We start from the raw sequence: 14,700 nt of genomic DNA, 5'->3' as shown, positions 1-14,700 counted from the left end.
CTGAGTTGTGTGTTTTTAGAACGTATAGGATACCTATGCTGTCAAGCATTTCAAGGAATTCAGCTCTTTCTCCTCTTTCTTTCTTTCGTTTTGAGATAAGGTCTCTCTATGTAGTCTTGGCTCTCCTGGAACTCGCTGTGTATACCAGGATAGTCCCGAACTCATCAGCCTGCTACCTGGGTGGTGGTGGCGCACGCGTTTAAGCCTTTAATCCCAGCACTCGGGAGGCAGAGGCAGGCGGATCTCTGTGAGTTCGAGGTCAGCCTGGTCTACAAGATCTAGTTCCAGGACAGGCTCCAAAGCTACACAGAGAAACCAGGTCTCGAAAACAAAAACAAAAACAACAAAAAAGTAATAAGAAGTCAACCTGCTTCTGCCTCTCAAGTGTTGTAACTAAAGGCACGAGCCACCAAGTCGGATCTTCTCTTTTCTTAAAACAATCCGAGAAACGGTTAAAAAAATACACTTCCCCTAATCCTCTGGGACCAGAGTCAATGGAGGTAGCTGTGCCGGTTGCCCATAAGCCTCCTGGGAGTTGTAGTTCGAATCTGCCTTATTGCCCACCACGCCTTCCAGGCCAGCCCTCAACCTTGTGGACGTGGCGAGGGGCTCCAGGGTCAACCTTGGCGCCCATTGGCTCCGCCCCTGAGTGCCTCCGGCGCCGTCATTGGTCGGAGGGAGGGGGCCTCTGAGCTGCCGGGGGCGGATCTTGACTGGCGCCGCGCCAGGTTGGGCATCTTTGCGCGAAAGCCGAGCTCATCGTGGGGAGCGAACCCAGGCCTGGTAACCGGGGAAAAGGTGGGGAGCTAGCCTGGGAGGGGGGTCTCGGGGTTACGGTCTCGGTCGTGGGGGGACACAGAGAGGACCCTGCATGATGCTCTCAGTCACCACCATGCCCTGAACTTTGCGTGGGGCGTGTGCCACGTCTCAACTGAAATACCCCCTTTCTCCTCTGGGACTCCTCCGAGGCACGGATTCTACCCCCATAGGCGGTTTTACCTTCAAATTCCCTATTCTTTTTGTCGACTTTTCTTAAGCCCCAAACTTTTTGTAGCTTGCTTATATCTGCCCTGCCTTAAGCAACACTTTGAAGTTCACCCCACATTAATGTCTGATTTGGATTTTTTTCTCATGTGACCCGCTGACCACTGGTCCTCACCACTCCCCAGGGACCAATGATGTGGCGACGGTCGCTTCTGTTGCTTCTCTTGCTGCTGAGGTGGTGGGCCCTGGGGAAGCCATCCCCTGACGCCGGGCCTCATGGCCAGGGTAGGGTGCATCAGGGAGCCCCCCTGAGCGACGCCCCCCACGATGACGCCCACGGAAATTTCCAGTATGACCACGAGGCGTTCCTGGGAAAAGACGTGGCCAAGGAATTCGACCAACTCAGCCCAGAGGAAAGCCAGACCCGACTCGGGTAGGAATGGAGGGAGCCGGGCGGAGGTGGGAAGTGGGGGATAATTGAGCTCACTGAAAAGGTCATGGGCAGGAGACTGGACACAACTGTGGTACTCGCCTCCTGGGAAAAGACAGAATTAAACCTGAGGCTGCGGTGGAACCGTCTCACCAACACCTGAGTTCCCCGCTACTTCCTCCGTCTGGACATCCCTGTTCTGACCCTCTTAGCTTCTAAACGGGTCAGCAACTCTTGAAAGAGACTGAAGAAATTTGAGAGTCCAAGCTCAGAATTCAGGTTGGACTGAGAGGGATGGAGTCGTGACTCACGCTGGAGGACACAGTTAGCATGGTCCTGGGGACAAGAAGATCACTCCATGTATACATGCTTTTTAATTATTGTTTTCATTACTTTGAGATAGGATCTCACTGAGTACACTGGCTGGCCTGGAACTCACTATGTAGACCAGACTGGTCTAAAATGCAGAGATTCGCCTGCTTTTGCATCCTGAGTGCTGGGACTAAGGGGTGCGCACCATGTCCGGCTAATCAATTACTCCTTTAAAACTGGCCAAGAAGTGGCATTTGAAGTTTCGCAGGGCTGAGCTGGGGAGGGAGGAACCCAAAATCGATGTGCCCATCTAGGGAAGTGGGCAGAGCTTGAGTACACAGGCAGCCTGAGAGAGGGGCGGGCCCTGAGATGGCAAGAGGTGGAGCCTCAGGGTTAATAGAGACCTGGCGCTCTGGAACTAGAGTGCAGTCAAGAGACCGGACTCGCTGTCCGCACTCCAGCTCAATCCAGCTGTGGCTGAGGTCTGTGCAGAGTTTTGGGGCGGGGCTAGAGCGGAGTGTGACTTTGTTTGAGCCGGGTGCTAATCCACATCTCTAGAACTGCCTGTAGGAGAAGGGCTAGGCAAAGAGGGCCCGGTGCAGAGATTAAATGTGCCTCTCAGTTCATCTGGCTGCCATTCCAGATGTGTGTGACAGTGCCTCTGAGGGATATAGTCAGGGCAGGCAAAGACCTGGAGTGGGCGAGACCTACCCATGGCAACACTCCTCTTGATCCTGGGCTGGCGCACAGTTTAATCCCAGCACCTCTGAGTTCAGGACCAGCCTGGCCTATGCAGTGAGTTTCAGGCTAACCAGGGCTACATAGTGACACCCTCTTTCCAAAACAAAACAGAACTAGAAACAGAACACAGGCAATGCCTCTTCTGGGCTCACCTGTGGGTTTTGTGCAGAATTTTCAGTCTTTTTTTTAGATTTATTTATTTATTATGTATAGTGTTCTGTACCTGCATATATGCTTTGTCCCCTTCGCAGTCGGATCGTGGACCGCATGGATCTCGCTGGGGACAACGATGGCTGGGTGTCCTTAGCTGAGCTCCGTTCGTGGATCGCGCACACACAACAGCGGCACATCCGCGACTCGGTGAGCGCAGCCTGGCACACCTACGACATGGACCGCGACGGGCGCGTGGGTTGGGAGGAGTTGCGCAATGCCACGTATGGCCACTATGAGCCTGGTATGCCCACCTCACCTTTGCCCTGTCTTTTATCACTGATACCTCTCCTCCATTCTGATCTAGCTTGCTCTCCCTTGTGAGATCCAAGCTGGCTGGAGACTCCATATCCCTGCCTAGAACATTTTCCCTCCATATGCTGTAGTCCTGACCCATGGTCTCTGTTTTCCTTTTGAGACAATCTCTCTGAGCAGCCCTGGTATCCTAGTTAGGATTGCTATCACTGTGATGAAACACCATGACCGAACACACCACTGTGCATCACTGAAGGAAGTCAGGGCAGGGACCCAGACAGGGCGGGTACCTGGAGGCAGGAGCGGATGCAGAGGCCATGGAGAAGTGCTGCTTACTGGCTTGCTCCCATGGCTTGTTCTGTCTGCTTTTTTTGTTTTGTTTTGTTTGTTTGTTTGTTTTTTCCAGACAGGGTTTCTCTGTGTAACCCTGGCCATCCTGTAGACCAAGCTCTGTAGACCAAACTGGCCTCAAGCTCAGAGATTTGCCTGCCTCTGCCTCTTGAGTGCTGGTATTCAAGGAATGTGCCACCACTACCAACAGCCTGCTTTCTTATAGAACCCAGGACCACCAGCCCAGCGGTGGCCCCACCTACAGTAAACCAGGCCCTCTCACATCAATCACTAATTAAGAAAATTCTCAGCCGGGCGGTGGTGGCGCACGCCTTTAATCCCAGCACTTGGGAGGCAGAGGCAGGCGGATCTCTGAGTTCGAGGCCAGCCTGGGCTACAAGAGCTAGTTCCAGGACAGGCTCTAGAAACTACAGGGAAACCCTGTCTCGAAAAACCAAAAAAAAAAAAAAAAGAAAATTCTCTACAGTAGTGATTCTCAGCCTGTGAGTTGTGACCCTGTTGGGAGTCACATATCAGATATCCTGCATATCAGATATTTACATTACAATTCATAACAGCAGCAAAATTACAGTTATGAAGTAGCAATAAAAAGAATTTTCAGGCTGGGGTGACCACAGCACGAGGAACTGCATTAAAGGGTCCAGCATTAGGGAGGCTGAGCAACTCTGCCACAGCCTTGCCTCGGGGTGTCTCCTCAGCGGTGTTCCCGTCTCTCAGATTACTCTAACCTGTGTCAAGCTGACATAAAATTAGCCAGCATTCCTGGGTAGCGGTCCTCCTCGGCCTATGCCAAGACGGGAAGGCAGAAGGGTTACCAGAGTGTGGGGCTAGGCATGCAACTGACTTCTGGGTCCTTCTGTTGTTTCCTAAGCCACCGGGCCACCTCTGTGACCATGCACCTCATCCACATCTGTCATCTGTCCTTCCCCAGGGGAGGAATTCCATGATGTGGAGGATGCTGAGACCTACAAGAAGATGCTGGCTCGGGATGAGCGGCGATTCCGGGTGGCCGACCAGGATGGGGACTCCATGGCTACCCGGGAAGAGCTGACAGCCTTTCTGCACCCCGAGGAGTTCCCCCATATGCGGGACATTGTGGTTGCAGTGAGTGAGGTTGCAGAACACCTGCTTCCCAAACCTATCCTAGGTCCCTATTCTTCCACATGAACCCCAGGCCACCGACACAGCTGTGGGCACAGCAGCCTCTCCCATGTCCACTTGTCAGACCTCCCTGTGATCTCATCGGGTGTCCAGTTCCTGGCCTGTGCCCCAGACAACTACATCCTTAGAAGACCCTCAGGTGAACCCCAACTGTGGCTGGGCCCTAGGTAAACATGCAAGTGTGGGACCGCCTGGACCTGGAATTACACTGTGGGTGCTGGCAGCTGAGCCCAGGTCCTCTGTAAGAAGCCAGTTGCTCTTGTTTTGTTTTGTTTTTTGAGACAGGTTTCTCTGTGACAGTCTTGGCTGTCCTAGAACTCTCTTTGTAGACTTTGCTGGCCTTGAACTCACAAAGATCTTTCTGCCCGTCTCTCAAGTGCTGAGGTTAAAGGCGTGTGCAACCACCACCCAGAGACAGCCAGTTTTGGTTTTTGTTTTTGTTTTTTGAGACAGGGTTTCTCTGTAGCTTTGGAGCCTGTCCTGGAACTCACTATGTAGACCAGGCTGGCCTCAAACTCACAGAGATCCGCCTGCCTCTGCCTCCTGAGTCTGGGATTAAAGGTGTGCCCACCACCCCTGGCTGTCCCGGGTTTATAAGTGTGTGCTACCAGACCCGTCTTGTGTGGGTTTTGAGTCATCCAGCTCAGGTCCTCATGATTGTGTGGCTTTAGTTTGCCAACTACACTGTCTCCCTAGATACTAAAATCGTTTTGTTGTTGCTGTTGTTTTGTGGTGTGGTCATGATTATGCTGTACCTCTGAGCCTTGCCCCAGCCCTCACTGGGGGATTCTGGGTAGGGGCTCTACTGCTGAGCCACACCTCCAGCCCCTCACTGGGGGATTCTGGGTAGGGCTCTACTGCTGAGCCACACCTTCAATACTTGCCTGTATCATCTTTTACTGAGTGAGTTTGAATGTAAAAGTGGGGTACAGAAGCCATTTTTTTTTGAGACAGGGTTTCTCAATGTAGCCCTGGCTGCCCTGGAACTCATTTTATAGACCAGACTGGCCTCAAACTCTCAAGAGATTTGCTTGCCTCTGCCTCCCAACTGCTGGCATTAAAGGTGCAAGCTGCCACACCAGACCCAGAAACAAGCTTTTTAATTAGGACAGATAACATGAAGAGTAGACATGATGGGTGTCTGTATGAAAGCATGGCTAACGGAAAGACGGCTCTGGTTAGGAGCACTTGCTGTTCCTGCACAAGGCCCCCTCTCCACCCCACTCCAGCTCTGCAGGGGCTGACGTCCTCTTCGGCCTCAGAGGGCTCTGCATGCACATGGTACAGGATATGCAGGCAAAACATCCAAACACATCAAATTTTTAAAAATCTTTAAAAGTACATAATTCAGCCGGGCGGTGGTGGCGCACGCCTTTAATCCTAGCACTCGGGAGGCAGAGGCAGGCGGATCTCTGTGAGTTCGAGACCAGCCTGGTCTACAAGAGCTAGTTCCAGGACAGGCTCCAAAAAACCACAGAGAAACCCTGTCTCGAAAAAAATCAAAAAAAAAAAAAAAAGTACATAATTCATGAGCCTCAAGAGGCAGAGGCAGGCGGGGCTCTGAGTTCAAAGCCAGCTTGGTCTACAAAGTGAGTTTAACGGCCAGAGCACACAGTGAGAGCCTGTCTCGTAAAACAAGACAGACAAAGCTGGGCAAGGTTGGGCAGAAAGCTTTCCTGACTGCTTTCACATAGACACATGTCCATCCTTGTACCATTCAAAGTCCCAGGTCAAAAGCAGATACACTGACTTCCTCCCAATGCCTCTTCCAGGAGACCCTGGAGGACCTTGACAGGAACAAAGATGGCTTCGTCCAGGTGGAGGAATACATTGGTGAGCAAGCCCTGTTCCTACCTGAGGCCTGTCTTCATCACCCCACTTATGTCAGGCAGATTCTCCTGCCCAACCAGCCCAGGAGAATTTACTGGGCACCGAGACAGATGCCCTCTGGGGGACAGCCTGGGTTTCCACAGAGCCTTCACTTGCCTTTGTTGTACCAGAATCGAGATTAGTCTTATTTCCATACAAACATTGTGTCTCCGGTTGTCCCACTTGGGGCTGTTTGAAGTGTTCCAACCTGCACACCTGCTAACCTGCACACCTGCTAACCTGCACACCTGTTAACTGGCACACCTGCTAACCTGCACACCTGCTAAGGCCCGCTGCAGTCCTGTCCTAGGCACCAAACTGGTTCATTCCAGAAAGTGCTATTGAAGATAAAATTTGATTTGCTTTTTTGTTTTATTTTGTTTGTTGTTTGTTTTGCTTTTTGGGATGAGTCTCCTGTAACTCAGGCTGGCCTTGAACTTGCTGTGACAGGAAGAAGACTCCTGTCCCCACTCCTCCACCTACACGGGGCTGGGATCACAGGCACACACAGTCATGCCCTGTTTATACAGTGCTGGGCACGGACCCCAGGGCTCTGTGCTTGTTACCAGCTGAGCCACGTTCAGCCCCTTGCACGGAGGCTTTTGTGTTTGCAAGGTTCGCACATGAAGTGGCTCATGCATCAGATATGCACAGGAAGGTTTTTGCTTAAATGTGTGTTTATAACATTTGTACGGAATGGATGCTTTATCTTTTTCTGTTTTTCTTTCCAAATCTTTTTAAATAACATGTTTTATCTCCCAAACAAATTTGACAGGTAGAAGATATAAGGCTTAGGGGTCTGGTGGCCTGAGGGTGTGGCTGTGTGGGTGGGGAGGTGAGGGAGAGGGTAAACATCAGGAAAGGTGGCTTTGGGGATGCCCTTGACCTTATCTGCCCCACCCTCTTCCCGTCCCCATCAGCGGACCTGTACTCTGAGGTGCCTGGGGAGGAGGAACCTGCCTGGGTGCAGACGGAGCGGCAGCAGTTCCGGGACTTCCGGGATCTGAACAAGGATGGGAAGCTGGATGGCAGCGAAGTTGGTTACTGGGTGCTGCCTCCATCCCAGGACCAGCCCCTTGTGGAGGCCAACCACCTGCTGCATGAGAGCGACACAGACAAGGTGAGTGTTGAGTCCGGAGGGGGGTGGGGTGAGGGTGGGGCTGGAGAGATGGCTCAGAGGTTAAGAGCATTGCCTGCTCTTCCAAAGGTCCTGAGTTCAATTCCCAGCAACCACATGGTGGCTCACAACCATCTGTAAAGAGGTCTGGTGCCCTCTTATAGCCTGCAGGCATACACACAGAATATTGTATACATAATAATTAAATAAATATTTTTTAAAAAAAACACCGCAGGGCACAGAAGCTTATCAGCTAGCTGAGACCATAGCCAGAGATGGTGTTTGTTAGGCTGTGACAAAAGGCTAGTTTCTGAACCCGCCTTTTATAGTTAGGGCACCAGGCATTAGGTCTGAACAAAGGAATTTTTACGATCTTGCTTCCCCTCTCCCCCACCCGCGGGTCAGTCAACGGAGACCCTAAGGAGGGTAGTGAGTTCTAACGTCAATGGGTAACTAGACAGCTATCATGAAATATGTTTCTGAGTAGATTACAGCGAAAGTCACTAATTGCAAGAAAACAGGTGTCTTTAGCAATTAGGAAAGGGACTGCTAGTAATACCAGAAGGTTAATAAATTAGAATTAATTGGTTCTTAGGCTGGGAACTTAGAAGATAGCAGAAAGTTCTTCATACTTTCTCAAGGTAAAACTCAGATACAGACTGCCATACTTTACAGGCTCCATTATCAGAGCTCATTAGTCAATCCAGGTGTTTGCACCGTGGTCACTGTCTCTCCTGGTTCCTCCAGGCTGTGTATACTGGAGCCCCATGCCTCCCCTTTAACGGTGCCAGTTTCCCATAACAGAGACAGTGCCTAACCCAGAGGTCACACATCTCTGTCTCCTAGAGGTTAACTCAATTCATATCTGTCATTCGTCAACGATGGCCAGGACACTACTTTCAGTTTGCAGAGAGAAACTCTGGCCTTGTAAATAGAACAGCCAGCTGTAAAATGAAGCGACCTAGGCTGATGGAGGCTTCCTAAGCCTCTGAGAAAATAGCTCACTGTGAATGACAGTTTACTTAGGTTCACAGCTTTATGTGTCTCTCTTCCTATATCCTAAGCTTCTACATTCTAATCTTTGCTGTCTATATTTCTATTTCTATATTTTAATTCTTGCTTCCACACTCTTTAGTGAGCTTGGGCCACTGCAGGAACCCAGAAGTGTCCTGAAGTACAGAGAGAGGAGGAGAGACCTAGAGAGAGACAGAAACATAGACACACCCAGAGAGAGAGAGGGAGAGAGACAGAAACATAGACACACCCAGAGAGAGAGGAGGAGAGAGCCAGAGAGAGCCAGAAACATAGACACACCCAGAGAGAGAGAGAAACAGACGGGGACTGAGGCCCAGAGGAGAACGACAAGGCCGAGGTGCGGCCCCGGGGACATTTTGAGTGGGTAGTGTCCATGTGAACCCCTGACCCCCAGGATGGTCGTCTGAGCAAAGCTGAGATCCTGAGCAACTGGAACATGTTTGTGGGCAGCCAGGCCACCAACTACGGCGAGGACCTGACACGACACCACGATGAACTCTGACCCTGGGTCTGCTCAGCCCTGTGACCCAGGACCCCATGGGGGATGGGGGCAGTTGAGGGGCCGCTGCGGCCAACCTCCGGGGCACAGACTCAGCACTGGTGTCCCTGGTTCTTGGGCTCTCAGGGACCCACTGAATCACCTTCTCTCCTTGAGAGCCTGGCCCCCTGCCTGGAGCCTCCAGTCTGCCCCAGACACTCAGGCACTGAGTGACAGCCACTGATACCATCTCCCAGCACAGGCCTTGGGCCCACACCCTGGCCCAACCCTAATCTGAGCCTCAATCACACGGGCTGACCTGTACTGCCCACTACCGGGGAGCAATAAAAGCCTTTGCTGGGGTCCTCTGGTATGTCTGTCTGTCTGTCTGTCTGGGGGTGGGGTGAGGATGCTGTGCCCAGGAGGCTGTGCTGGCGGCTGGGCTGAGGCCTGCAGGAAGGTATCGCATCTTGACCCCTTTGGGACTGAACAATTCTTTCACAGGGGTTGAATATTAGATATCCTACGTATCAGATATTTACATTATGATTTGTAACACTCGAAAATTGCAGTTATGAAGTCCAAACGAAAGTAATTTTATGGTTGGGGTCACTGCAACATGAAGGACTGGACTACAGGCCGCAGCGTTAGGAGGGTCGAGAGCCGCTGGTCTCGGGCGTTTGGACATGCGTGTTAGTGGAAATCTGAGGGCGTTCCCAGCAGCCTGGAGACCACAGAGGAAGGCCAGGCAGGAAGTCCTGTAAGTGCTGCAGGGTGGCTAGAAGCTCAAAACCACAGTAAGAGAAACACCACGGTTCTCAGATGCGTAGATGCAGTGTAGCCGTGCGGTGCTGACCGGACCGCGGTTCTCAGGGCGATGCCCCTCGTAGATGCAGTGTTAGCTGCACTGTGCTGACTGGACAGCTGGTAGTTGGCCAAGGGCAGAGAGGGCCTGGTGTCAGCTACAGTGAGCTAAGAAAAGAGAGAGTGATACATGTCAGTAATACCAGCGCTCCAGAGTCTGGGACAGGAGGATTGCTAGGAGCTCACAGCCAGCCTGGGCTATAGAATAAGACCCCTGCTGTTGGAGGGAGGAATGGGGACGGGATAATGATGTATTTTAATTTAAGGGGGGGGTAGATAGCCTAGAGATTAAAAGAGATCCCAGTGCTGGGGTTCCAGCACCCACAGCAGGAGGCTCACAAATACTTCTAACTCTATCCCTGAAGAATTAGGTGGGTTTTCTGGCCTCTAGGGCACTTACACATGTGTATACACTCAACCAAATAAAAATGAAAATTCAGGAAAAATGAGGTGGGGGCCTAGGTGACTCAGCAGGTGTCTTAGGGTTTCTGCTGCAGTGATAAACACGAGCAAAGGAAACTTGGGGAAGAAAAGGTTTACTTCAGATCACAACCCATCCTTAGGGGAAGTCAGGGCAGGAACCCTGGGGCAAGAACTGAGGCAGAGGTCATGGAGGGGTGCGGCCTACTGGCTTGTTTCCCAGTTGCTCTGCCTGCTTCTAGAGTGCTCCCAGGACCACCTGTTGGGGCGGCCCCACCCACAATGGGTTGAATCCTCCGACAGCTATCTTTAAGCTTGCCCACAGGCTATGGAGGCATTTTCTCAATTAAGATTCTTCAGCTGTGGTGGTGGTGGTGGTACACGCCTTTAATCCCAGCAATTTAGGAGGCAAAGACAGGTGAACTTCTGTGAGTTCGAGGCCAGCAAAGGTTCTTTCTTCCTGAAACTGGAGAGATGGCTGGGAGCATTGTCTGTTCTTCCAAAGGACTAGGGTTCAATTCCTAGCACCTACAGGGAAGCTTAGCTGTTTATGTAGTTCCATTTCCAGGGGGTCTGACCTCTCTCTCTCTCTCTCTCTCTCTCTCTCTCTCTCTCTCTCACACACACACACACACACACACACACACACGACAGACTTGTAGGAAAAACATCAATGAATCTAATAAACATCAAGTCGACAGAACTATCCAGCACATAAATAAAGGTGCTTGTTACTAAGCCTGATTACCTGAAATTGAACCCAGAACTTTTTCTTCCTTCCTTTCTCATTTTGTTTGTTTGTTTTTTCAAGTCAGGGTTTCACTGTGTAGTGAACTCTGTAGACCAGCCAGGCTGGCCTTGAACTCAGGACTGCCTTCCTCTGCCTCCCGAGTGCTGGAATTAAAAGGCTTTCACCACCACCACCCAACTGACCCCAGAAACTTTTAATCAATTAGGTCTATGCCAGTGCCTTTCTTAAAGAATCCAAACTGTAAAACAGCTACGGCACTCATCTGCAGAAAGTGTGGTGGCATCGAAAGGGCTTTGACAGACAGCCCAGTCCCCAAGTGCGGTGCTCAGGCTGTGCATTCCAGAGTGGAACAATTACTTAGCAAGGAACTGAATGGCTTGAGCGCCCCCTGCTGACCAGTGCTGGGAATGTGCCAGAGGCACCCACCGGCTGGGCAGTCTCATGCTCTTGATCTCGGGGTAGCTGCTTCCCAGTGGGGTTCAGTCTGTGGTAATAACCCAGCTGCCCACAAAGTACATTCGTCCACCCATGAAAGGCATATCTCAAGGCAGCTTATCTTGTTTATTGACAATGTGCGCTTCTTGTGCTCGCTCCCTACCACATGGATTTGGGGATCCAGAGGTTTTGTCGTTAACTTTTAAAGTTAGCAAACAAAGTAATGGTTTTTATTGTAGGATTGGGTCAGGGGTACCAGGTTCTGAGTTCTATCCAGCTTCTCACTGGGGGACTCCAGGCAGGTACCATTAAGTCTGTCACACTACACCCTGACAGCGGTTGCTCTCAGGCAGGTACCTCCGAGTCACACTCCACTCTACCGACAATGGTTGCTCTCCAGTCTGCTTCATTCTTCAGAAGAAAACAACTTTTCCCTCATTTTAAAAAATTGTGTCTGGCCGGGCGGTGGTGGTGCACACCTTTAATCCCAGCACTCGGGAGGCAGAGACAGGTGGATCTCTGAGTTCGAGGCCAGCCTGGTCTACAAGAGCTAGATCCAGGACAGGCTCTAGAAACTACAGGGAAACCCTGTCTCGAAAAACCAAAATAAAATAAAATAAAATAAAAATTGTGTCTATGCACCACGTGTGCCGTATCCTTGGGAGCGAGAAGTGGGTGTGGGATCCCCTGGGACTGGTTACAGAGGACTGTGAGCTGCCATGTGGGTCCTTGGGAGAGCAGCCAGTGCTCTCAACTGCTGAGCCATCTCCACAGCCCCATTCTTTTTGCCAAGCAGTCAATTGACTTGATAAAACTCAAACTGTACTTCCTCCTTGAGCTGGTTGAGGCTTTAAGGCCCCGCTGGGCTTTTTGGAGTGGACCCCACAGAGTCCCTGTGGTCCGGCTGGGTTCCCTCTCCTTCTCCCTCCCCAGCTGGCCTTGAATTTGAAGCGATCCTCAGGCTTCAGACTCTGGCACTCTTGGGATGGCAGGTGTGTACCGCCAGGCCTGGCTTTGAGCTCCACTGGCATTTGGCAGTCACTGCGGGCCAGGGTTGACCCTGGCCCGGGCTAAGAGCAGCACCTCTTCGCGTTCCCCAGGCTTCCTGGTTGTGCTCTCTCTGGTTACTTTGGTACGTTATCATGTGTGGTGCCCCGAGATAGGGTCAGAGGCGGGGTGTCCTCCGCGACTACTGTCCTCACCACTCAGGTTCCTGCCTCTGCCCTCTAACAACTGAGCCATCTCCCCAGCCCCAGCGGCTGTTTTTACCCAGTTTATCTTTGTTTTGTTTCTGAAAATGCTGAGTTCAGTTCCTGTTCACAGCCTTTCAGTGGTGGTGGCACTTTGCCCTCTAGTGGTCACAAGTGGACAGACTTACCTGCCAAAAGGCCCTCTAAATCTTAGTGAGGTTGTATGGTTGACAGAACCTTACCAAAATACACAAAGCAGTAAATTATACACACAGGAAAGATCGGGGTGCCCTGATGCACACTGGTAATGGGAGACGCTGGCAGTGACGGCAGGAGGATCGAGGGCACAGGCACATAATACCCTGCCTGGAATACGTTTTATTTTTAAATATTGGCAATAGACTTACAAGATGTCAAGTTATAAATATACAAGACACCACATACTAAAAACATCTTTCTACCACATTTACCTCATACTGCACAGCCAGTGTTTCTCCATCAACAATTTACCCAGATTTCAGGACTCAAATATGTACGTTCTCTCTTATTTTTGAAAGTCTTTTTTTTAAGCATGTCTTTTTAATGATGTTTTCTTTTTTTTTAAATTTATTTATTATGTATACAATATTCTGTCTGTGTATGCCTGCAGGCCAGAAGAGGGCACCAGACCTCATTACAGATGGTTGTGAACCACCATGTGGTTGCTGGGAATTGAACTCAGGACCTTGGGAAGAGCAGGCAATGCTCTTAACAGCTGAGCCATCTCTCCAGCCCCCAGTCTTGTTTTGTTTTTCCAAGACAAGGTTTCTTTGTGTAGCCTTGGTTGTCCTTGAGATAGTTCTGTAGACCAGGCCTGCCTCTGCCTCCCAAGCTCTGGGATTAAAGACGTGAGCCAGTTTTATGTAGCCAGGCTAGGCTAATATTTGTAGCAATCCTCCTGCTTCAGCTCCTGATGAAAGCATGGGCCACCAACCAAGGTTACCTGAGATGAGACACCTGGGGCTGCACAGGGGAGCAGAGGTTGCTCCCAGCGGCTCGACGAGGCTGTTCCACGCCAGAGGCTGTTCCACGCCGGAACGCGAGCTCCAGGGGCTCACACAGGTCATTAGGCCCGGTGCAGGCACAAACCCTCCCCCCTCGCCCCACACACAGAACAAACATTTTTAAAATTAAAAGATAGGAACTCTTGAACACTTTCTTAGTGTGTACCCGTCCCCGTACAAAAAGAAAAGGAAAAAGGAAGCTACATTTTACGTGGAGCTGAGGGTGCAGGTAGGCCTGTGTTTCTTTTGAAGAAGTTCATGCAGGGCGGTGGTGGCGCACGCCTTTAATCCCAGCACTCAGGAGGCAGAGGCAGGTGGATCTCTGTGAGTTTGGGGCCAGTTGTTCTACAAGAGCTAGTTCCAGGTCAGGCTCCAAGGCTACAGAGAAACCCTGTCTCGAAAAAACCAAAACCAAAAGGAAAAAAAAAAAAAAACCAAAAACCAAGTTCAGAGGGCTGGGGAAAGGGGAGATACAGAGGAAAGCTGGACATATTCAGGAAGTTGGGATGGGATTCCTTTTTTTTTTTTTTTTTTTTTTTTTTTTTTTTTTTTTTTTTGGTTTTTTCCAAACAGGGTTTCTCTGTGTAATCCCAGGTATCCTAGGATTCGCTCTGAAGACCAGGTTGGCCTTGAACTCAGAGATCTGCCTGCCTCTGCCTCCTGAGTGCTGGTTAAGGGTGTGCCCCCACCGCTGGGCTGGAAGTTGGGATTCTCCAGGGGAACAGGTACGGCAGGACTGTAAGAGGCTGTGGGAGTGTGCTGGGTCTGCATGGTTGCTTGCAGTTAAGGGCACATGGGGGCAGCTCCAAGCCTGGAGGGCTCTTCCGCTAGCTGGCCTGGGAGTATGCTAAGCCCCAGCCGGCCCTTCCTGGGCAGTGCCCTTCGATCTCGACTGAGCCTGGAGGAGACTTGACTGACAGGCTCCTCCTGACTGACAGGCTCCTGTCCCTGCTTAGCCTCAAGTCAGTTTCCAGGAGCTTAGGGCCCCAGGCTGGAGTGGCCCTACCTCACGCCCTCCTTCTGCAGCAGCCCACAGTGAGGCACCAGACATCAG

The 14,700-nt window shown here is 51.1% G+C and overlaps 1 protein-coding gene across 3 annotated transcripts; it reads left to right on the top strand.

Annotated features, from left to right (window-relative positions):
- The first annotated feature begins 45 nt into the window (after window positions 1-45).
- Rcn3 (reticulocalbin 3) lies at window positions 46-9,316 on the top strand. 3 transcript variants are annotated; one of them, XM_038313572.1, is made up of 7 exons: window positions 46-783; window positions 1,170-1,417; window positions 2,719-2,921; window positions 4,215-4,387; window positions 6,217-6,277; window positions 7,234-7,433; window positions 8,860-9,316. In XM_038313572.1, exons 2-7 carry the CDS (start codon window positions 1,176-1,178, stop codon window positions 8,965-8,967), a joined length of 987 nt encoding a protein of 328 aa, XP_038169500.1. In that variant the 5' UTR covers window positions 46-783; window positions 1,170-1,175; the 3' UTR covers window positions 8,968-9,316. The 3 variants fall into 3 exon arrangements, with proteins under 3 accessions (XP_038169500.1, XP_038169499.1, XP_038169501.1); XM_038313571.1 differs by having other exon boundaries at window positions 46-798; XM_038313573.1 differs by lacking the exon at window positions 46-783 and having other exon boundaries at window positions 1,397-1,417; window positions 2,719-2,827.
- The last annotated feature ends 5,384 nt before the right edge of the window (window positions 9,317-14,700 follow it).

This window comes from Arvicola amphibius, chromosome 12, assembly GCF_903992535.2.
Source record: "Arvicola amphibius chromosome 12, mArvAmp1.2, whole genome shotgun sequence".
Lineage (NCBI taxonomy): Eukaryota > Metazoa > Chordata > Mammalia > Rodentia > Cricetidae > Arvicola > Arvicola amphibius.
Note: the sequence above shows the minus strand (reverse complement) of the source record. Positions and strands in the feature narration are given on the sequence as shown.